Source organism: Ambystoma mexicanum, chromosome 4q (genome assembly GCF_040938575.1).
Source record: "Ambystoma mexicanum isolate Mex_15411 chromosome 4q, UKY_AmexF1_1, whole genome shotgun sequence".
In the NCBI taxonomy this organism is placed as follows: Eukaryota; Metazoa; Chordata; class Amphibia; order Caudata; family Ambystomatidae; genus Ambystoma; species Ambystoma mexicanum.
Window position 1 is genome coordinate 397510780 of NC_090928.1, and position 25353 is coordinate 397536132.

Below are 25353 nucleotides of genomic sequence, written 5' to 3' on the forward strand. Positions count from 1 at the left end.
CCCTACCATCCCTCCTGATAGGGACGACAAACGTTTTGATGGCTGGGCGAAGAAAGTGTTTTCTTCTGGTGGTATGGCGCTTCAGGCGGCCAACTCCATTTGTGCCTTGTCTCGTTTCACACACACTCTGTGGAACTGTGTTGCGTTGGCGGCTGAACATATTCCCGAAGGGGACGAACGGGATGGTTTCCTTGCTATGGTCCAGGATGGTAAGGATGCCATGTGTGAGTCCGTTCAGTCGGGATTGGATTTAGCTGAATGCGTCAGTAGGTCCATGGCGGCGAGCACCGTGATACGCAGGTTTGCGTGGTTGCGGAAGTCGGGGTTTGCTCCTGATGTGCAGTCCCGGCTCCTCAACATGCCCTTTGACGGTGAACACCTTTTTGGCAGCAAGGCTGACGAGAGCCTTGAGAGGTTGCAGACCTCGAAAGCTGCAGCGAAGTCGTTGGGCGCTGCAGTTCGCCAACCTCCGCCTTTTCGTCCTAGGGGACAGCAGTGGAGGGGTGGTTCCTTTCGCTATTACTCATCCTTCAGTAAAGCGAGAGGAGCTGGCAGTCAAAGAGGCCAACGCAGGGGTACCAGAGGTGGACAACAGGGTACCCGTGGTGCCAAGGCCGCTCGGGCAGTTGCCTCTTTGCCCTCAGGTAATGCCGCAGCCGCTCCCACTCAGTCGTGAGGCCATGTCCCATGGTTCGCCGGTTGGGGGAAGGCTGGCGCAGCATCTTGTAGAGTGGCAAGCCATTACTTCAGATGTGTGGGTTCTGGAGATCATAACCCACTGCTACTGTCTTCCCTTTCGGCACAGGCCTCGCGACAATCCACCGGGGAACCTCTCTTTGCAGAGTCCGGATCCGCTCCTTGCGCAGGAAATTCAAGCCCTGCTGGAGAAAGGCGCCATAGAACTGGTGCCTGTAGCGGAGAGGAACAAGGGATGGTATTCCCCTTATTTTTTGATTTCGAAGAAAGACTGGGGATTGAGACCCATCATGGACTTGCGCGGTTTGAACAAACTCCTCAGGAAGGTCAAGTTCAAGATGGTTACTCTCTCTCAAGTCCTCCAGGCCGTTCAGCTTCAGGACTGGTTGGTGTCACTCGACCTCAAGGATGCTTACTTCCATGTGCCGATCCATCCCAAGCACAAGAAGTACCTGAGGTTCGCGGTTGGCGACTCGCACTTTCAGTTTCGGGTCCTACCATTCGGATTGACCTCCGCCCTAGGGTTTTCACCAAGCTCATGGTGGTGGTGGCAGCGCATCTCAGGCAAGGGGGGGATTCACGTCTACCCCTACCTGGACGATTGGTTGATCAGGGGGAGCTCTCCCGAGCAAGTCCTGGATCATCTATCCGTCACCTGCCGCTCCCTTCACAGGCTGGGCTTCTCCCTCAATTTAAAGAAGTCCCATTAGACGCCAACACAGCGGCTCCAGTACATCGGAGCAGTGCTCGACACTTCCCTGGGGCAGTGTTTTCCTCCCCAGGTGAGGGCTCTTCACATTCAGCAGATGGTGCACAAGTTTCAGCATGCCCAGACCCTCCCTGCGTTCGAGTTCTTGAGGTTGCTCGGCCTCATGGCATCCTGCATTCTTCTGGTGCCAGAGGCTCGCCTGCGGATGAGATCTTTGCAGTGGGCACTCAAGACGCGATGGTCGCAGTCCTCCGGCAGGATGTCGGACCCGGTTCAGGTGCCGCCCTCGGTCGCCCGGGATCTTCTGTGGTGGGCCGTCGAAGGCAACTTGATGAAGGGGGCTCCATTTTGGCTTCCCTGGCCGGAGGTGTCGATCGTGACGGATGCATCCCTCACGGGATGGGGAGCTCATGCCAACGGGCTGACAGTCAGCGGTCGTTGGTCTCCGTCGGAGTCCAGACTCCATATCAATCTTTTGGAGCTGAGGGCCATCAGGCTGGCCCTGAAGGCTTTTCTGCCGATTGTGCGAGGGAAGAGTGTCCTGATCCTGACGGACAATACAGTGGCCATGCACTACCTCAACAAAAAGGGGGGGGGCAGGGTCACTTCCTCTGTGCAGGGAGGCGATGCAGCTCGAGTTCTGGGCCATCCAGCAGGAAGTTTCGATCTCGGCAGTTCATCTGGCCGGAGACGAAAACGTGACGGCGGACGCTCTGAGCAGGCAGAGCGCAATCTCTCACGAGTGGGAGGTGGCTCAGGAGATTCTCCTGGAGATCTTCGCCCTTTGGGGGACCCCTGAAGTGGATCTCTTTGCCTCCAGTGTCAACCGGAAGTGCGAAAGGTTTTGCTCGCGGGAATTTCCTCCAAAAGGAGCCTTAGGAGGAGACGCGTTCGTGGTGGAGTGGTCATTCCCGCTGCTGTACGCGTTTCCTCCAGTCCCCGTCATCCCGCAAGTGCTGCGGAGGTTACGGAAGTTCGGTTCCCGGATGATCCTCATTGCCCCGGCGTGGGCTCGGAGGACGTGGTACCCGGACCTACTCGACTTATCCATCTGCCCTCCACGTCGTCTTCCCTCCCGAGACGATCTGCTCTCACGGGAGGGGGGTCAGGTTCTCCATCCAGAGGTCAGATCCCTCAACCTTCACGCTTGGCTTCTGAAAGGTTGAGGTATAAGGATTGGGACCTCCCTGAGGACGTGATGGAGGTGTTGCTTTCGGCCTGAAGGCCAGCAACAAAGTCTCTGTGCCGTTGGCGTAAGTTCTGCGACTGGTGCAGAGTTCAGAATGTGGATCCTTTTGCATGTGACATCCCCATGGTTCTGTCCTTTTTGCTTTCTTTGGCCCACAGAGGCTTGCAAGTGGGTACCGTTAAAGGTTACCTGGAGGCGCTGTCCATCTTTAAGCGCTCGTCTGAAGAGTGTTCTTACTTTAAAATCCCTTTGATTTCACAGTTTCTGAAAGGGCTCACTAATGTGTTCCCTCCGTCACCTTTCCTGGTGCCCGGTTGGGATTTAAACCTTGTTCTTAAGTTTCTTATGGGTGCTCCGTTTGAGCCTTTACATTCTTGCCCTTTGAGGCTGTTAACTCTGAAAACTGTGTTTTTAGTTGCGGTTACTTCCGCTCGGAGAGTGAGTGAGTTACAGGCACTTTCAGTTAAGCCTCCCTTCACTGTATTTCACAAGGACAGGGTTGTCCTTAGAGTTCGTCCTTCTTTTCTTCCGAAGGTAGTGACGGAATTTCATTTGGCCCAGAAGGTTGTTCTTCCGGCATTCTATCCTCCTCCGCATCCTGGTAAGGAAGAGGAGAGGCTCCATAGGCTTGATCCTAGGAGAGCTTTAAGCTTTTATGTTTCACGCATGTCCCGGGTCAGAGTGGACGATCAACTCTTTATTGGTTACACTGGAAAGCGTTTGGGGCAAGCTGTGACGAAACAGACTTTATCTCGCTGGATTATTTTGGCCATCTCGGAGTGCTACCGCTTGGCGGGTAAGGACCCACCGGCTGGCTTGCGGGCCCATTCTACCAGGGGTATGGCTGCGTCTACTGCCCTGCAGAGGGGTGTTCCTATTCGCAACATCTGTGATGCAGCCACCTGGGCTTCAGTACATACATTTGTACGTCACTATTCCCTCTATTCCATCCGAGCACAGGATCTGGCCTTTGGCAAGGCGGTCCTTTGCTCTGCTATTTGATTGGCTATTCAAATTTTTGATTCTAAATTCTTTCCCTCCTCCTTGCTCTGGTACTGCTTTGGGAGTCTGTCATAGATATGGAATACGTCGGAGGACCCAATCCCCTCGAAGAACAAGTTACTTTCTTACCTGGTAACGTTCTTTCGATGGGATGGTCCGACGACGTATTCCATATCGCTCCCGCCCTGCCTTCCCCGCTGCAGAATTTTTTTTGCGATTGCAGCTTACGTTCCGCAAGGCTTTGTGTCTGACTGGCAGTTGACTAGTGTCACACGTTCTGGGGGAAAAAACTACAACTGAGGCTACGGGCGTCGTGCGTCCTACTTATCACATCGGATGACGTCGGACGTCGGAGGACGCCCTCGACGACGGCGCATCGACGTCATCGACGCAGGACGCAGACGCCGAAAAAAGTTTCCGAAGCAGCACAGCTGTGGTGATTACATGTCATAGATATGGAATACGTCGTCGGACCATCCCATCGAAAGAACGTTACCAGGTAAGAAAGTAACTTGTTCGTCTTGTGTTTAATGGTGGTCTGAGGTGCTAAGGGAGCAGGTTAGGAAGGAGGGTAAGTGTAGGGAACATGTATATTATGTAATGTGTGTGTGAGAGTGAGTCTATGATGTATGGATTGCTGTGTGTGTGCATGGTGAATTGGTGCACATGTAAATGAGCTAGTGAACTGCAATGCATATATGTGTGCATATGTTTAATGCTGTGATGAGAAACTAATTTGAGTGTTGGGGTGGGAGGGAATAGGGGTGTGTTGGAACCTAAGGTGGTGCGCTAAAAGGTCATTTTAATAATAATGAAATGCAATCGGCTGATACTGGCGGAGAGGCTCACTAGGGTTGTCCCTCTCATCTTTATTTGGCACCTCCTACCTAATCCAGGCATCCCTGTCTCGGGTTACTCTCCATCAATTGGTAACCCCCATTGTCTGAGATCTTTGCTTATTTGGATGTGATGACTTAAAGGCAAATGCTTGTCTATCTAATCTCCCTCAGGGAATTCCTATACTGGCTCTATACTAATAAGGATGTTACTGTGGGGCTTGAGGGTCTGATGGCACATCCAGACACCACCCTATAGAACTTTCACCTTGCTACTCTCCTTCTACTACTCTCCTCTATCCAAGCCACCCACTTTCGTTCCTACGTCTCTCTCTGATGTTGCTCTCTCCTTCTACCACCTTCCTCCACCCTCCAATGTTAATACTGTCTTTCCCAACACACTCCCCTCGCCACACTATTACTCTTCCTACACTACTTCTACTCTTCGCTGTCCACACTACTGCTACTCCTTTTGTGCTACATCCCTCCTCTAACTGAATGTAGGGATGTGGTGCCTTGCTTGCTCTGTACTCCCTTCTCCCTGCACCACCATGCCTACACCTCTCTCTACTAGCCACACTGTATCCCCACACTCACTACCTGTCACAGCAACCCCTTGGTCACTGTGGCATCCCTGGTGTAAGAGGCAGCGGCCACTCCATTGCGCTGTGTTGGGCTCCAGGCCTACGAGCGTTCCATCACGTTGCCTGGCTATCTGTTGCAGCGGTCTGGATGTCATCCAAGATGGCTGCTTGCATTGCGGCATTCACTCTTAAGCCGGCAGAGAACCAACGCGCATTGCGTTGCAACCCTTATCGCCTCGCTGTCTAGGTAAGACGTGTGTAACCTTTCCTTCGGTACTCCAGTCTTTCTTTGCTTCCTGGTTCCTCCTCGTTTTTTCCCTGGATTCCTGCATTGACTTCCCCCTGCTATTTCCACCTTCTGTGTTCTCCTGAGCTTTGCTTGTCCCGTTGGCTTCTCTCTGCTGCTTTCATCCTGTGTTCTCCCGCTTTTACTCCTCCATACTTCCTTGTGTTCTGGACTTCTCACTCCAAAATCCTTCTTTCATACATCTTACCCATTGCTCTCTCCAACATAAACCATCCGGAATGTCTCCTGCATAGTGCCATCCGCCCGAGTGCCTGAATTCTTCCAACATCCGCTAATGGAGGGTTTTTGTGCCTTAGGGCTTTTCCCTCGTATCTCGGGGCACGTCCTCCTTGACTGCCGCAGTACCCTATGTGTATTTATCTACACTAGGTCATTGTGTGGCAAGATAGGATAGGCCTTACCTCTTCCAGGATCGATTACAGGGCAAGTCTAAAGTTAAGAAAGGGAAGTCCAAGTCATCTTGAGAGGACATAGACACATCAGATTCTGAAGATTACAAGAAGGAAAAATCCCAAACCACCTGTAAGGACTCTGTATCGACTGACAAAGGTTATACTACCTCTCACTCCATCTGCTATCCTCATCCCTTTACTCATATCACCCACTCTATCTTTCTTTGTCACTCAACTTCTGTACAACCCCTCCCACCTTTCCTACACTAAAATAGACTACCCACACAAAACTGGTACCATTCTCTTACCAATATCTGACCTGTGCTCAAATTCTGCCACCTGTTCTCTAGTACTCCACTCCCCGTCTGTCCATTCTTCGCCTGGTCTCTCAGTCCACCTTCACCTCCTCTGACATCACCCAAACAAACTTCTGTCTCTTTTTATTTGGTGGTTCTGCTGGTTCTGTCACCCCCTCCCCCGGGGTACGGTGCTCACCCAACTCTCTGCACCAATCTGTGTCTGTCTTTTCCCCAGCTGCTGTTCTACAGGTGAGCGGCTTTAAAAAACCTACAGCCCCATCCTATTTTCCTGCACAGTTTCAGAAACAGTCACTGATGTGGTGACAGCCAGGTGCTCGGGCTACTCATTCTCCTTGTGGGTTCACTCAGGTGCTGGTGAGTGTTGGTGCCATTTCGGTTTGGGGAGGGTTTCTGTGTCTCTCCAGTCCCCCTGCACTCTATTCTCAGTATGTTTTCTGCTGGTTACCCATTGGCCTAAGGTCTGTCTGTGATTCAGGTTGGGTGTCTCATTCTTGTTTGGCAGGAAGATTCTCAGTCCAGGCCCAACAGGCCCGCAGCTGGAGTGACCCTGATCTTTTCTGAGTGGATCCCTGCTTCCATCATGCCCACTCAGACCTACTCCTCCTTTGAATGCCTTGTCTGCAGGCTCTGTAACTCTACTAGCCTCTCTCTCTTACCTTGGCCACTATCTACAGGCCACCTGGCCCGGTCGCCCTCTTCCTGTCTGAATGGGCTGATCTCTTGGCTTCTCGCCTATCCTCTACCTCCCAGCTTCTCCTCTTTGGGGATCTCAACACCCACCTGGACACCCCACACACCTCTGGACTCTTTCACAAACATATGCAACTCTTTCCCTCTCCATTGTACCCTCTGGTCTGACTCACTCTGCTGGCCACACCTTGGATGCTCTCATCTCTTCAGGCATCCCCCTCTCTAATCCTCTCACTACTCCTCTCTCCTGGACTGACCACTTTCGTCTCTCTTCTTACTTAAAACTTCTGTCCTTTTGTCAAAGGCCCTGCCAGCACTGCCACCTTCCTTCGCGTTCCTTCGACCTATGGGGGCGAGTGTCAGCAGCCGCCTTTGCCTCCACCTTCTCCCCCCCCGTCCAGAGACAGCCCTCTCCAACCTTCACCTCTCCATCTCTAATACTCTAGATATCCTTGCCCCTGATATGAGGATCCACCTGAAGCCTGCCACAAAGTGCAACTCTTGGTAAAACTCCGATTTGGCTGCTCTAAAACGCTAGTGGAGAGTAGATGAGCAGAAGTAGGGAGCTTCGGGTGCACCCTCTGACAAACTGGCCTGTCGCCTGCTCCAAAGACAATACAGGCTTTTGGGAGATTAGCTCTGTGGCAACGTGCTTGCTTGGAAGCAAGACGACATGGAGCAACACAGGTTCGATGCGCTGGTCCGCGCTTAGAAACCTCTGGGTATTAAGTGAGTTATAAATGATCTATCATATCATATATCTTCTCTAAGAGGGTCCACATTCAAGCCTGCATCTCTGCGGCCCCTGGCAACACAGCCGAACTTTTCAAAATCTGCAAGGAGCTGGCCAATCCTACTGCAGTATCCTCCACGTACACCCAGGCCCTCTGCCGACTCTGGCTTCTCATTTCACCACTAAACCCAGGGCATCTTGTTGTACTCTCCACCACATCTCCTCTCTTTTCCCTCAGCCTTCTAAGGCCTGCCTTGGCCACCTCCCTTCCTTCTCTCCTGTAACACCTGAAGATGTTTCCAGACAAGTCTGGTCGATGAAAATGTCATCTAAACATTTGACCCCCTGCTCATCTAGAACCATTGAGGACAACATTGGTACTCTTGCACCAACCTTGGGTGATTTCTGTACTCACTCCTTCACCACTGGCACTTTCCCCTCTCTTCTCAAGCACTCTGTGCACCCCCTACTAAAAAAGCCCTCTGCTGACCCCTCCATTCTGGTAAACTCATCAGATCTTTATCACTCCTTTCCTGGGGAAACTCCTGAAGAAGCTGGCTATCTCCCAGCTATCCCTCCACACAGAGTTTGTTCGTTGTCTCCATGACCATCATTTGGGCTTCAGAGCAGCCAGATGCATGGAAACTGCACTCCTTAGCACTCATGAAGATTTGCTCTCAGATCCCGACTCAATCTCGCCCTCTGTCCTCATTCTCCATGACCTTTCCTCTGCTTTTGACACGATCAACCACAACATCCTGATTACTCATCTCCGCGAGACCATTGGCATCACGTATCAGGCTCTGGCTTGGCTGACCTCCTTTCTCCTGGACCCGACACTCCCAGGTCCAGCTTGGTTCCTCTCTCTCGACCACCTCTCTCTACATGTGGTGTTCCCCAGGGCACTATCCTCTCTGTCTGGCTCTTCAACATCGATCTGGCTCCTTTGGCCCTCCTGATCTCTACCTTCACCTCTAACCTTCAGTGTTATGCAGATAATACACAGCTCTCTTTCAGGCTACCCTCAGCCGCCTCCTCCTCCCTGATCCCTCATCCCTGACTGTTTATCTGCTCCAATGATCTCTGCCTCAACGCCAGCAAGACAGAGATCCTTCTCATTGGACCCCTGCTCCCACTTTCCCTCTCACTCTGGCCGCCCTACTTGGGCCTTTTGCCCTCACCCTTTGGTCAGGAAAAGAACCTTGGAGTGATCTTTGACTCCACACTCTCCTTCTCTGCAGCCATCACGGATCTTGCCAAGAAGGCCCACTTCCAACTGCACCTCCTCAAAGGTATTCTCCCTTTTCTCACCTTCCCCCAGAAGCTCACTGTCCCCAGAGATCTGGTTCTCTCTAAGCTGGACTACTGTAACAGTCTCGATCTCAATCTGCCTACCTTCATCCTCTTCAACTCACCCAAAACAGGACTGCACGACTTATCCTTTGCCTCAAGCACAGGGACTGCATCTCTCTGGCCCTGAAATACCTCCACTGGCTCCCAGTGGCTGTAAGGATCACGTTGAAGACCCTCTGCATTGTCCACAAGGCTTTTGGGGGCAGTGGCCCTCTCTACCTTCAACTCTCTTCCTAAGTACCTTCCTCCTAGAGCACTTTGCTCGTCTACCTCTAGCTCTGTGTGGGTGAATCATTTCTCCAAGCAGAGATTGGGGGTAGAACTCGCTCCTCTGCAGGTGCTTCCCTTTGCAATGGCCTCCCTGCCTCTCTTCACCTCTAGCTGAACCTGCTTAAGTTCCAGAAACTCCTCAAGACCTACCTTTTCTCCTCTTCTTTCTCTGTCCTTCTACCCTGCTAACATTCCCTTGCTCCTGCTCCGTCTGCTGACTGGCTGCCTGGTTGCCCTCTGAGCCTCTCAGGACACCAGGGCCCCCTTGGCCAGTCCCCATGCACTTGCAGCCTGGCCCTACTTGCACTGTTTCCTTGCTAACCTTGCACTACCAGGCTAAGATTGCCCCTTTGAGTGCCAGCACTTAACTCTGTGCCCTGCTGCTCTGGGTGCACTTTTCCTTGTACCTTCTCCCTTGCACTTCTTGTTTGTGCACTTGAACGATCTCAATGACACAAGGCCTAGTAAGATCATTGTCTTGTTCTCCCTTTGTTCCCCTTCCCTTGCCTTGTTACGCCTTGAAACACTTGTGTATAGGCGTATAATAAATAACAAATCAATCAATCAAGTCCATTCCACGGCTGTTCTTGATTTCACTCTTTTGGCTCCGGTCCAGGTTTTTTTGTTGCTCCTAAATGCATTTTGAAAGTTCGATTCCTGAAACAGAAAATAGTGAACCGTGGCTAGAAAATGTACTAGGACACACTGGGAGATAAAGAGCGGCACCGCTGGAGACATTTGTGGCACACTGTGGGGTGTGGGGGGGGGGGTCAAGGACTGGGACCCCCAACTCCCACTTCCCGAATCTAGGACAAGGCTACTAGCTTGTGCTTATGTTCTGGTGAGTGTCCTGTCCCAGGTTGAGAGCGGTGCCCTTCTCCCACTCCACCCCGACAAGCCATGACCCTGTTAGAATGGTTGACCCTGCTGTCTGTACAGCAGGCAGTGCACCGTGAGCACATCCCGTCATCGGTCACTTTGGTTCTATGGGGCAAGGGTTATGAGGAGGACCTTGGGGGTGCATGCAAATACTGAAACTGGAAATATCTGGATCCATGCATAAACCAAATAGCACTGCGGGTAAGGGCAGTCAATATAGACATCTGGATACTCATATAGTAGCATGATCCAGCGTCTTGTTGATCTGCAATTTAGATGAGTTTTCTTATCTCTAAAGAAAGTAACTTCCATGTTCGTATCTACTTATTGACCAATGGGAAATGTCCCTGTTTGTTTGTCTCCCATAGTAAGCTGGAGGAGGATTTTCTGTACATGGCCTATGCTGACATCATGGGAAAGGTAACTCAGCCCATCTCCCTTCCACCATTCATGTACACACTTCCTTCAGGAGGAGAATGGGCACATGACATGTCCTGTATTGCATGGTATTAATCTTTCATTGCATTTCAGCAAATTTATGGAAACCACTAGTTCTGAAGTAAGGAATTATCAAGTGTACTAATGGTTGGAAATTGTACACATATCCTGTATGTGTTGAAGACACCAAGGAGACTATTTGTTGTATGTACTTATTAGTCAGGGGGACATTTGACAACACCGCTCACTAACAGAAAGAATTTGTTTTCTGATGCGTTGCAGAGATTTTATTTAAAACGCTATTGCCATTGCAAACGTTACATTTCTGTGATCACTCTTCTCCGATGGATCACATGTTCTCTATTCGACTTAACACCAAAGGACACACTTTGACAATGAAAAGTGGTGAAGTCATGAACAGTGTCTGCAAGATGCTTCCCGTGCTCAGGGGATTCAGGATTGGCCGCAAGGTCTTGTTGCACGTATCTTTTACTTTAGTGACAGATTAAACACAAAGATGTACTGTTACAGTCTTTCAGGTTGCCCGGCCACAGTTTCACATCCTAAGAAGCCACACGTGTGGAGTTCACACCTCAGTAAACCAAATACCGGGTCTACTTGGGCGATTTCTTTTTTTTTTTTTAAAGCCACGAGTCCCAGAAAATTAATCTAAAACTCTGGCATTAGAACATGAAAAAACAACTGCTGCACTGCATTATCCATATATGTACTGTATGTAGGCTCTACTTTTCAACCTGCAAAATCATTGCCCAAAAACTACAACTTGAAATGCCAAGGTGCAGAATTTTGACAATTTCCAATAACAAACATCTGTCTTAGCTCGGCAGGTACCTCTTGCAAGTAGAGATGATGTAATGCGAGCTTATGGCGCTGCAGCAAGTTTTTAGATACACGTTGGCACAAAATCTCCAACTATGATGCAGTAATTCTTGGGCTTTCTTCCGAGCGATATATTAATCAATTGTTTTAGATTGATTCCAAAATCTATTGCACTATCCCGGGTGGACACTCTGTTGCTTGTTTTAATGCAACCCTGACCGCATGTTATTTTTTTTAAAAATGAGGATCAACTGACCTCATTCAATAAGTACCTTGTCTGTAAATGCTTAATACATATTACAAATTAAAATGAATTTTGTTTGTTTTACTCGAGGAAAGGGCACCCATTCATACAAACGATTTAGCCATGTTGATGATTTTGTTCACCAACCAGTGACGGCCACATCCAAAATAAAATCCATGGTAAGCCCCTATTGTTTGAGTATGTCATATAAAGATTCAAACAAAGGTGTCCAGGGGTAAGGTTGCACGGGGTGACATTTCCCAACATTTGCACTCCCAAGAAAATCAAGCGCGTTCCCCAAATGTTCTAGGACTGGAGTTGGAATAGTAAATAATAACCGTTATGGAATATGGGGGCGAACGCTTTTAGGCGTGCAGGGAAAAAAAGAATCGCCTACCTGCCGGCTTCTCCCCAGGGGACATGTTCACATAGAACCCAAAGAAGGTATTGCATACCATTCTTTTCTCCAATTCCTCCTGTAGGCATGCACACTCTTCAATCAGACTTTCATGAAATACTGAGGGTCTTCAAACTTGGTTTGCTAGTGACATGTCCACTCCAGTCAACATCTAGTGACTAACCCCAAAGAACCCTTTTAACCTATCAAGCTGTGCAGCCCAAGAGAATTGCTGGAGGCTGGCTGTAGAGAGCCCTAGTGCCACCCAATCCCTATATAATAATGGAAACGGCGTCTCTGGATTTTTTATTCCAACAAAACAATGGTAGATGCAGCTCGCAACAAATGAATGGCTTAGTCACCGAGTTCATTTCACTAGAAGGTGGATGTATCTATCAAAATGTAGCTAACATCATAGCACATAGATTTACCTTCTTGGGTGTGGAGTCTTCCTAATACATTCTATTCATCCATACAAAGGAACTGGGAACAGAATTATTATACATCCATACAAAGGAACTGGGAACAGAATTATTATACATCCATACAAAGGAACTGGGAACAGAATTATTATACATCCATACAAAGGAACTGGGAACAGAATTATTATACATCCATACAAAGGAACTGGGAACAGAATTATTATACATCCATACAAAGGAACTGGGAACAGAATTATTATACATCCATACAAAGGAACTGGGAACATAATTATTATACATCCATACAAAGGAACTGGGAACAGAATTATTATGCATCCATACAAAGGAACTGGGAACAGAATTATTATACATCCATACAAAGGAACTGGGAACAGAATTATTATACATCCATACAAAGGAACTGGGAACAGAATTATTATACATCCATACAAAGGAACTGGGAACAGAATTATTATACATCCATACAAAGGAACTGGGAACAGAATTATTATACATCCATACAAAGGAACTGGGAACAGAATTATTATACATCCATACAAAGGAACTGGGAACAGAATTATTATGCATCCATACAAAGGAACTGGGAACAGAATTATTATACATCCATACAAAGGAACTGGGAACAGAATTATTATACATCCATACAAAGGAACTGGGAACAGAATTATTATACATCCATACAAAGGAACTGGGAGCAGAATTATTAAGGAATTGCTGTGTTTCATCTGCAACCCAGTGATCTGTAACCAGCTCACCCAAAAGAGGTCTATAAATGAGGGCTCAACAGCCATTATAATGAGGTTACTTTGTCCAAGTCTGTTTAGAGAAACCTCCACTTATGGCGCTTATAGGCCTGAGCATCTATATTATCAATATTTGGTTCTTCAATCTACGCATCATCCATGACCAAATCAATGCCAAAATAGTTGGCTTTTGTGATAATGGGACCTGTGACTGTTCAACAAAGAACACCACACAGTAAATCGGGTTCAAGGTGCCTGGATAGACCTAGGATAAATGCCCACATATATTAGGGGTCTATTAATTACTTAAGAGGGGGTTGTTCTTTGTTTGTTTATTTTATATAGCGCTCCGGACCCAGGAGTAAAAGGGCGCTTGCAGTGACAGGTTACAGAGGTACAATATAAACAGGTTATGCAGTTAACAAAAGAAGAGGTAATATACAATATACAAACAGTGATATTTAAAGCAAACGGTTGAACCTATACATGGTCTGTACAGTATACAGTATATCATTGGTGCTGTGCTTAGTCTGTCTTGGGAATGGTTTTATCCAGTAGCCTTCAAGTGGGAGGTGCAGGATGGGGGCAAACTCTAGTGCATGCATTGCTCCTAGCTACTATCCATAAAGGCCTCCCTCTGGATCACTAATCTGAGAAAGGTCTTTTATATATATTGCGCTGCAAGCTGCTCGCCACAGTCACAGGGTTCCAGCACACAAACACATTCTCAAAGGCAGGAATATAGATGTCAACATGCTTCTTTGCTCCAAATCACAGGCATGTAGTGCCCAACTCACTCCTGACGGCGTGTAGTTCCGAACACACCATCAGAAATATTGTGTCAAGCTCAGAGCCATAGGCCTGTGGTGCCCCATCCACATCAGATAGGGGGATAGTGCCCAGATCACCTGCTAGCAGTATCAGGACAGTTTCCACCTCCATGCGGATCGCTGTGGGGAAGAGCTGCGGGCCAGGTAAGCTTGTGGCCTACCTATAGGAGCGAGGGTCTTAGAGGAGCAGTTGTCTGAATTACTTGTATCCTGGTCCTGCTCCTCCCCTCTGCCCCAGGTTACATTGTACTGTAGGCCAGAATCCAAACCTATGAAACAAGATCCCCCTTTCAGTCCATGTTGAGCAGCTGGCTAAAGCTATCGATGTATCCATCTAGAAGTTACGTGCATTTATGTTTGTGTATGTCATTTCATGACTAAACCTTTACACATGTTTCCCTGTCTTTGTGTGGTAACAGAGCTGCCATGACGAAGAGGATGATGATGGAGAAGAAGTGAAAACATTTGAAGTAAGATACCGTCTACTGGTTCATGTTTTTTGTTCGTATGTTAGACACTTGCGAATGATGGCGTTCAGGTTACCCAGCTCTCTGCGCTGTATTGTGTCCCTGAATTAAATTCCAAGGTCTCGAATGAATAGAGAGAGTGATGCACTTGTCAAAGGATTCTTTTGAGCATTGGATTCTAGTCTACTGTGAAATAATTCTATTTTGCAAGACTAACAATGCAGCATGTTTTACAAGGTCATGGCTGCAACCTGCAGATTCTTTTGTTTAGGTGTATAATACAATGACAAACCAAGGTCTTTTAGGATAGGTGGGGATGAGAGGCAGTTTGCTTCACAGAATATGACGTTGTTTAGCCGGAGGATTTGCCCTCTTAGAAAGGGAGGGCAACGCAGTTGAATTGTCTCTCCAAATCGATTGAACGTGTGCTGTATCCTTTGTCTCATTGGAACGTAAGCTTCTGATTTAAAGTACCCAGACATCTTAGCTCAGGGGCAAAGTGCTCAGAGCACCACAGGTTCGATCCCGCTTATATGATATGATATGATAGGTTATTTATAACGCACTTAATACCCAGAGGTTTCTATCTTCCCCTTGCCTGGCTGAGCATAAAACGTACTGAGTGCTTTAGGCTGTGGATGTAAGGCTGCCTTTGTGAAGGCAACGATCATAAGCTGTGGAAGTGTATTTCAGAACTACAGTAGAAGAAGCGGGGTTGAAGATCATAGAAAGCGCGTACTGAAGCCATTGCACATGCTGGGTGCACACCCACGGATACTCACGAGGTAAACGCAGTGAGATGACTTTTTAAAGATTCTCCTGAAATTTGTAGCAAAGTCTTACAAATAGTGGATATTATCATTGCATTTGCAATGCTTATCATATTTGGAAAATCAAAATCCGAGCATATTCCATGTCTGGAAGATGTATATCAGATTGAGGCCAGCTGCACACCTGCACTGTCTCCCTGGCAACCCCTGGGACTGTTTTTCTGCATCCCTACAGTCCCCTACCAGCACTTATGTCTGCACTTACCTCGCACTTGCCACCAGCTGGCTGTTTACTATCTTATTTATTCTACTATCCTTGTACTGCACTTGCGCGATTTGAATGACACCTGGCCTAGTAGGATCGTTGTCTGTCCTCCCTTGTTCCCCCTCCCTTGCCTCGTCACGCCTTGAAACTCTTTTGTATAGACGTGTTATAAATGCCATATCATATCATATAACACCTATGACAACTTTGCATTCTGAAAAGATAAAAATGTCCCGATAAATGCATCTAAGATCCCCCACAGATGAGTAAATGTATTAGCATCATGATTCAGTCAACACACACTGAGTGGCATGCGTGAGCCCAGCAGACGCTTAGAGAAGGCTCATCCAGTACATGCCTGCATATGTCACGGTGACGACACCAACGCCTCACAATCAAAGCACATCACCATCCTTCTTCCATGACAACTGATCCATGATCCAGTCCAAGATGCAATCAATCGTCGCACTTGCGCATCAGCTCCTCTGACCAACTGTGATCTGTCAATCAAACTAAAAAGAACAAAGCTGTATCTCTCTCTTGAAGATAGGATTGTGGTACTAGAAGGGTGACCAAAGGGTGTTTGCTCACATGCACCCACCTTTGTGAATCCATCGACGTAGAGTCACAATCGGCGCACAGCTATGGCCTTCGCACACAACACTGCACATCTCCAGATATCGTATCTTATCCACACACACACTTCACCCAAACACTGAGGAACGTTGATAGTGTTACAATTCCACAACAATGGTAGATGTCTGCTTTACAAGTTTCAATGCAGCTAGCAACAAATGAATGGCTTAGTCACCAAGTTCATTTCACTAGAAGGTGGATGTATCGATCAAAATGTCGCTAACATCATAGCACATAGAGTGTGGAGTCTTCCTTATAGGTTCTGATGCTCGGCTCAGACGAATCCACGATAATTCATCCACATCCACATTAATCAATAGAGGTCTGGTGGACTTTCAAAAGAGATGTTTGGGGGTTTGTATTGTCTGTCATCCTTGTGCGTTGCCCATTAATCAGTTATTTATCTTTCAAAGGGCAAACCAATGCATAATGCATCCTGTCATACTACCAATCTGTATGATGGATGTATATACGGTTAACTCTTGTCCAATGGTGTACCTATCACCACAACCAGGCAAGACAATTGCTCTCATCCCTGGATGATAGGTATGTGCAGAACTATTCCCCTAACTGGAGGAAAATCTGGCAATTCCATTTGGCCTCTGAAATACAGTCCTACTTGCCAAACATTGCTGAGCCAGGCACAGTAGGCCAGGATTTCCCATATGCCACATGTATTTTGATAGTCTAAAACGCCTACAAGGTGTGTGGTGAGGATATGCGATTGACTGAAATCTCAGAAACCAATGGTAACTTTCGACACTTTTATTGGTGAGCAACAGTAAGCTGGAGCTTAGCAGCATCATCAGGGATCAGAAACATGTCACCAAAACAGGATGACCTTCCCGGCCTATATGTAAGGCCATGAACATAAAAGTAGGTGCACTATGTTACTGTAGGGGATGTGTGGCGATCTCTCCCCATGCATCCTTACTCACAAGAAGAAAATCTCCGATTAACTGTATCAAGATGGGTGAAATAAAGGCACATATGATAGATCTATGGTAAGAGTCTTTTTTCCCTAGACTAAATGACAAACCCGTAGGTGGCCAAAACCAACAGTGTCTATCCACCAATCCAGTCACAAGGAATTTTACTGTGCACCAGCAAACTTCTCTGGCTGTGCCTATGACTTGCTGTGCTTTCTCTTGTCTTTGCATTGCACCAGTGTTCATTCCAGAATGGGGAAGACATGGTGGTATTGAAAGCACGAAGACCTTTCCCACCCACCAACGGACCTGCCTCACCCCTTGAATAGATTCAGGGTCTGACTAAATTGTTTGTACCATCAGTCAGAGGTCTCCTGTGGTTTCCTGGTTTACTCCCAGATTCTCAACAGTCCTCCAAACCTTCCCTGAGGTATCTCTTCACCCTCAAATGGTAATTGGGCCAAACACCCACCAAGCTCTCCGTTTTGACTGCTTTCGCCAACAGAATTTGCCTTTACTTTTCCAGATTGCCATTTTGTCACTTTCTGTCAATTTGTACTCTGCCAATTCAGGGATCGAGCCCCCCAACAGAATGCACTGGGACCTCTTGAACTCTCATACTCCAAGTGGCTCATTACTCTACCTCCCTGTCAATATATAGGTTAGAATCCCCAGTCCAATGCATTACACTCTTCCGCAATCTCCTTCTCAGTGGGGTTTCCGGCTCTAGCCCCCTGCCAGGGTTCAGGATAGAGTCCCCATTGGACTTCATAGTGCTCTACTTTCCCCCCACTATCTTGAAGTCGGGCCCAGTGACTTGCATAGCCCCAATGTATACTGTGGAGCCTCATCACTCTGCTCTTTAGCCACTCAACCTGTTTGATACTCACCGTCCCTGCTTAGCAACCCACTCTGGGAAAGACTTTGTGGCTCTATAAACCACCCCAGATCATAAGACTGACTCACAGGCAAAATCCTGCATCCCAGCAATCTTGCTAACAGTCTGCGTTTGCCTGCATCCATCATGTTTCCCCATTACCAATCCTAATGCAGCACCCGTCGATGAAAGTCACCAAGCCTGTATGAGCCAGCACAGAGCCGTCCCTGCTCCCCATGGCCTCCTGTTCATCTTTAAGTAATGTCCCTATTGAGCCTTTACCAGCACGTGATGCTGCAAAGTCTGAAACCCATTTACTCTGATATCCAGTACCACATTCTCCATCCCATAGCCCCCAGGCTGAGAAGCTCAGTTCTCATTCTAAATCCTCGACATTCAGTACACAGCCTAGCTTGCACATGCGTATTCTTTACACATTACCCGTGAGCAGAAGGCGCAGAGCATCTCTTAAATTCCTTGGGGGGAAAAGGATCAAAAGCCTGTTCTTCCTATCACCTCTCTGCCAATGCAACAAGGCTTCTTCACCCTATCAGTGATTCAAACCTACTACTAGTGCCAAGATGCCTGTATTAGGTGGATTTTGCATTCTATAAAACAAAACAAAATAACAGCAACTGCTCTTATGCTAGAGTCTAAATCATGTTCGGGATTTTGCTGCCCCTACCATCAGCTCTAAAGTAAAGGGACCTTCATGGCTGGTGAGCAGTGCCTTTCGCTGAGCCAACAGAAGCTTCCTTTCAACAACTGCCCACACTTGTTCTGCAACTGCATGCAAACTATTGCAGGGAGCCACCCACAGGAGCAATAGCTAGACACATATTTGAGTAGAGTGTTGTGGAGGGTCAGAAGGAAGCTGACACTGTGATGACATTTCCAAGAATGATTTATTAACTAATAAATAAAAGGCCTATCTTTCTCTATTTCTATGGGGCGTTCCCTACCTATATAAATGACTAAGGTGCTAGTCAGTCATCTGGAAATGTGCAAATTAATAAGTCCACTGCCCAAAACACTTATTCTAACTGAGCCTGCCGCTATTCAAAACCAACAAAGGCCGGGAGTATTATTCCCTTCTCCTGATGATGCAATGGCCTGCTTGTAGCTCTAGGATATATATTCTTAATATCCAATCTCTAGATAGTCTCTGGTCACGCTTTGTATCAGATCCTGTAAATCCTTGATAATGTCTTTTGGTTTTCCCTTATCCTCTGAGAGGGCTCTGCAAGTGTCCTTTCATGCACTTTGCTTGGTCTTTTGATCCAGGCTGCTTAGCCCTGTATATCCTCGTGGGTTATATTTTCTTAGGTGGGTTATCTTTTCTGGCTGACTAACGTTCTCTCTTTTTAGCTTTGGTTTATCAAGGTTATCTTTGATCTTATCAATGCCTTTTAGCTGTACTTCATATTCTCCTTTCTCTTGTGTGTTCCAATTGTAACCTCTTGACCAATGGAATATTCTCCCCTCTTCCCAGGGAAATCATATCCACTTTCTAACAGTCTGTTTCTCAAGTTTACTTATAATCCTCATTTCCTTAATATTACACTTCACGTTTATCAACTTTGCATTTTGGACTTTGTCAATTTCACTGCAACGAGTTTCTCAGATTACACAACAAGTCCCACTTAGCATCCCAGTACTCCAGTTCGCCCCACTACCTTTAGCATAACAGGAGTTCCTTCTGAATTAATCCTTGCCATTATATACTGACAATAGGGCTGTTGTGCGTTTTGGCATGGCTTGGCAGTTAACGGCCCCTTTCTATGTATTGAAGGGGGTAAGGCAAGGCTGTGTCCTTACCCCCTTACATTTTAATATATGCATCAATGACATAATTAAATTATTGGTGCAGAGAAGCATGGATAGCCCTAAAATGGGTCAGGATAATTACCCCGCCCTATTCTATGCTGATGACGCAGTAATGCCAAATACCACACCTCAATGCTTAACAGAAAATCTGAATGTATTTTTAGAGAAATGTGAGGAGTTTGAATTGCAACTAAACATCAAAAACTTCGAAAAAAACAAAAACTATGATCTTCAGAGCACAGTTCTCGAAGTATAGTGTAAGGAAGGCATAGTATCAAACGGTGACGACGGAGACAATTGATCACAGTGCAAGGGTGTTTATTGAACTTCAGTGGGTTGGTTGAATGCCTTTTGAAAGTAAGCCCCTGAACCCTCACACCAGAGAAAATACAACCCACTAGGGAAGAAAGGCCAAAGTCGATCTTGTAAGGATAACAAGTTTGATGAGAGCAACACCAACAAACTCTGCTGCCAAGAAAGGTACAAGCAGAAACTCTTAAAACTAATAATCGTCACAAATGACGCAATACATACAGTGAAAACCTTCACAGCTGATTGGAGGTGCTGCCACTATCCATATGGGATGGCAGTTTATTGGTACCAGCCCAGTCCATCCATCTTCCATCACGTGGGTGCTACAGGGATCATCTTCTCACGTCGAAGGTCAGACAACAAATTAATTATACTCCTACTATACAGCTTGTTTATCACTCATACCGTACACTTGGCAGGCTTAAAAACAGACACACAGGAGGTTCCAGGGCACTCTAACCTTCACCCGCACATTTCACTCACTCCCTCCGCACCATCCGGCTCCAAGGCCTCTGCCCTCATTTTGATTTATCCCTTCCAGCACCTCGTAATACAAATCACACACTTGTCGCTACGACGATGCATCCCGTCCATCCTCTTTGAACATTTCAGGACTTGTTACTTTGAGGTTGATGGTCAAAGGGCATCTGGTGTCATGGAATTTGGGGATCTTAGGGTTTAGTTAGTTATATGGGCTATACTCGATCACTCGGGAATGGGCCGGGTCGTGCTTTGGCCACAGTGAGATAACATGCCCACCAGGGGCTGGGCTCTTATTGCGGCCTTGTAGGGCACATTTCTTTTGGGTGAAACCCATATTCACAACACTGTCAAGAACAATGGATAAACAGTGTGGAGGGTGCGGGTGCGAACTGTCCTCATGGGAGCTCGGGTATGACTGGAGATTTCCATTGCCTCATGGATTTGGGCCTAGTGCATGCAATTCCGCCTTTACCGTGCTTACCGTGCAAGCCTTCGCTTCTACCTAGGAATATAAATATCTATGCAAAAATAGCGATGCCGCCCATGCCTTGGGATGCACCATATGAATATGCTATAAATGATGATGTTTTAGCGGTCCTACTGGATGGGAAAGCGCCCTTTTCACTAACCCCCTCATTTATTACAGTGCCTTGAATGCATCTTGCCTTACTTTAAAGCACCTGGGGGCTAGGGGGTGGGGCTGTCCTCTTCCCAACACTATCTAAACCTAAATCTAAGCATGGGAACAAGTTACAACCATTAAATAATAATAATGCAGTCTTTGTTGAGTCTCTCAAAATAAAAGGGCCTATACTAATAAACCTATTGCCAATCCTTCTAAATACAAAATAGTGTTGGACAATAGTGTATGAAAAAAGGAAAAGTGTTCATGAAATAATATGTCAGGATAGTTGAGCAGTTGGCTTACCTTCTGCACGTTTTCAGCACAGGGTAAGGCAGCACGTTCGAGCTTGGCACACACCTTGGCTACTCCGGCCACAAGTATACAGTTCAATGCATGGATATCAAGGCCTTCTGCCAAAGCCTCTTTTCCAATAACAGTCTCTTACTGCAGAGGGACTGTTGTAATAAACAAATCTCAAAGTTCCATTCCAATCAGGATTTTCACATGCACAAGTCCTCGCTTTCAATGTTCATCATGGGTCTCCAGCCTTCAGGCTGAGACCCCCTTTTATCACAATGTTCACACTTGGTCTCCCTCATTCGGGCTTGGATCCTCTTCATATGGGTCACCCTAATTCTGGCTTGGATGCTTTTGATATCACGATTGAAGACTTTTGAATATGTGATGGGTTTTGTTTAAACCATTGCAGGACCACTTTGATTCGCTTCATACAATTATTCTCCTCAATCTTCTACTTTCATTTCTCTTGGTAGGATACCTTACAGAGACCTTCCATTAGATCATACGAGAACTGTAAATGGTCCTCTCGGGTTGCTAAAGCTTTCACCAATTTAGGAAAATACCGTTGAATTATCTCAAAAGCATGCAATACCAGCCTCTGTCTTTGCAGCAGAAATCTGGCAATATGGTATCTTAGTCTCTCAATGAATTTGAAAATACGTTTTTTTTTCTTTTTTTTTTGTACCCGCAAAGTTCACCTGATGCATCATTACATCTGAAATATGGTATTGCCCGGTAGGTGACTTAGTGGCTTCAAAGCCAGTTTTCTACTGGCTTCAAAGCCTGTTTTTTACTAGCTTAGACTGTAGAGCATGGATGGCCTTGGGAAGTACAGTGATGCACTAAAACAACTATTAAGCCTGGAGGGGTGAAAATGTAGTCCCTGGGTTGCTAGTGTCAAAGAGAAACTAATTGGATTAAATGAGCGTGCACTATGGGAAACCCCTCACAATTTTGATAAATCTTAATTATCCAGGAATAAGAAAGCAGCGACTGTAAGGAAAAGAGAAAAGATAGAGGCTGCCATAAGCCTTAACTTGGGCCCAGACTATCTCGAGGGTAAGAATGATTATGCTTCTGAGAGTTACCTTGATTATATTCATCCGCCATTTGAAAGATCTTTGTATACTCGATTCAGGATGGGAACACTACATTTGGCCTGTTTTACCACATTTTGGGGTTGAGGGTGGATGGCCACTGGGTACTTGCCCCCTCTGTGATTTGTCCATGGAAACTGCTATTCGTTTCTTTTTTTTCTGCATAAAATGTAAAGATTTGAGAAGCCAATATTTAAGACCGGTACATAGGGAGGCTAGGTTACGCTCTACCAGTGAAGCATTGACATTTTATAGGGACTCAACTGCGAATCATGTTGTATTTCGAGTTGCTCACTAGGTCCATAGGGCTTAGTTATTAAGAACGAAAAGGCTGGGAAAGTTGAAGGAACAGGGAACTAAATTAGATCCTTTGCCGAAAATCGGCTGAGGTGGCGACTCGTTTCTTTTTTATGTAATCATTAGAGGATGTGAGCTAGCTCTCCTATTGTTATGAATTGTTAAAGATCTGCCTTATTTTAACCTGTTTTTATCTGTTTAGATTTTTAGAAGGGACAAATGTATAGAAAGGTCTAATGTAAAAGGAATTTCTTTTTATATTCTGAGAATGTAAAATTATTTTATGTGTGTGTTTAAATGTGCTTTTTCCTCACTTTTTGGTTTTTCATCGAATAAAGTATTTAAATGAAACGAAACAAGTATCACAGGGAAAGGTCTCCAGGGCCTGCAGTTGTTTGGTACATTCTTTCTCTTGGTTTATCTATCAGTTGTTCTCTCGCCGGTGTCTACTTGCGCGCTTCTCTTGTCCAGCATTCCGGCGATGCTTCTTGTTAACCTGCTCCGTGACTGATTATGCCGACACCACCCAGCGGAAATATCAATCGGCAGACTGCCCATCAGTGAGGTTGCCTGGTCACGCAACCACCGGGATTCATACTCCCTTTTCCTCGGCTCTGCACTGACTCTACATGCTAGGTCTCCAGCGTCTGCTCTTCTCGTTCAGAGCAGTTCGGATCTTCGCACGCTCCGCGTCTCCTACCAGCTCCAACTCACATCTGTGTTACACTGTCAGGCCCCCCCCCCCTGCTCGCATATGAGTTTCTCCTCCTCTCTTTGATACGTGTCCTCTACATTCAACCTCCTTGTCACAGTTGATTGGAAGTTTGTTCTTAAAGAGACAGATTGTGCTCCTTGAAGATTATGGCATACTTTAACTTTGCCTTCAGCCTAGTCTCTGGAATTGTTGCCATTTTGCCTCCCAGATAGTCTCATGTATGTCATCATGGAGAACGGCTTAGGGAGTTCATGACAGGAAAAGGAGTCCTTGTCCCCTAAGAGGGAGTCTTTCCCAGTGAGGTCCCACTTGTCCAGACACCTAGGGAGGTTCTTGAGGAGCAGGATCACCTCCCTAGACTCACAGGGTAGCTCCCCCTTGGGGAGAAGGGATACATTTCAGCCATTGGTCACAGAAAGAGAAGAGATGAGCAGCAGCTGGCTAAACCCAATCTTCATCCAAACACTGACTAACATGACTGCTGGATAATATGTTTTTCAATTGATTGCTTCCTCAAAATAAACATTAGGTAAAAAGAGCATTGGTTGATGAAAGGATGCCAACCTGGGGAGAAACATACACGTTTTTGTTTTTGATATCCTTCCATAGTACAAGTAACTCACTATCATTGGTAGTTGTGGCAGGTCAGACATAGAAGACGGACACAGACATGTTAGGGTTTATCTTTACTTTATTAAAGAAAATGAATGTCTACCTAGCCCTACTGCTGATGGTGGTGGTTCCCCATGCTAAGAAAATAATAAAGAAGGTGCCCATCAAGATGTTTTCAAAATAACAATCATCCTCTGTCCTTAACCTACTTTATACAATTGCCTCCCCTACCACTAACAATAACGAAACACACATCAGCCTATGGAAGTGGTCTGCTGCCCTCTTGGCTTGGGATGGCTGGCGCTGGTCACCCAGCCCTTTAATAGTTCCAGCTCTCCTCGCCTTTTGTGTTTCAGCCTTTGTCTCTGAAGGTAGTTGTGAGGTGTCAGAAATGTGAGACGGACACAAAGGTAACATTTTTCATTTGTATAAATGGAAAACCTTGAGAAAAGGGCAAGATACATGCCTAGTTTTCCCTATCCTAACAAGGATATCCCTACCTAGCAAACTTAACTAAAGAAAGATGACCTAATGTCCAAAAGTCTCTGACCCTCACACTAATCCATACAACAAAATAGCACATGGAATATTTGGCTGTTTTCAATTCACCACAATTGAATAAGAGTTCAAACCTATAGGTTTTGAAAGTACTCTGTGTGACCAGGGTTGGATTCCCTTCCGCTTGATCAATGGAGGAATACCTTTTGAGAAGTTCTGATTTAACAAAGTTCTGTTCAGTTCAATACAAAAGATATTTTCCTTCAAATGTGACCTTTCAATTGTTAAAGTAAATGTCGCTTTCATTAACACTTGTTCCACAAATCACAGCAATGGTTATCTTTCCCAATATCCTTCGTAAAGGAAACATGTCTTTTTTTCAAAACATAAGTTCATAAACTAAAGCAATTATCAGCATATTACATTTCTTCTTCAAATGGAAATACTTTTGTCAGGATGACACAGTAACTTCTGGTAATGCCACACTTGTTCTTTAAATGAAATGCTATTAAGTTATTTTTATTACAGCACATTGCCACAAAAACATCATTCTTCTTTCCTGGTCCACTCACCTGCCAGGACTAATTACAATTGGTACCTTTAATGGTTTACTCACCTGCCAAGATGTCAACTCCTACAACTATAATTATGTTTCATGGCAATATTTGTTCAAAGATTCTCCACGCCAGTATCCTTTGTAGGGACGGTTGAACAATGTCTGCCTCTTGTTATAGTCTCTTGGCGATGC

The 25353-nt window shown here is 46.2% G+C and overlaps 1 protein-coding gene across 1 annotated transcript in view; it reads left to right on the forward strand.

The window, feature by feature from the left end:
* Positions 1-25353, forward strand: part of RYR2 (ryanodine receptor 2) — a 3854281-nt gene that overhangs the window by 3053558 nt on the left and 775370 nt on the right. Inside the window, exons 78-79 of the mRNA XM_069607971.1 lie at positions 10329-10380; positions 14315-14365. Coding sequence (XP_069464072.1) covers positions 10329-10380; positions 14315-14365 — 103 coding nt within the window. The remainder of the gene's footprint in view (positions 1-10328; positions 10381-14314; positions 14366-25353) is intronic.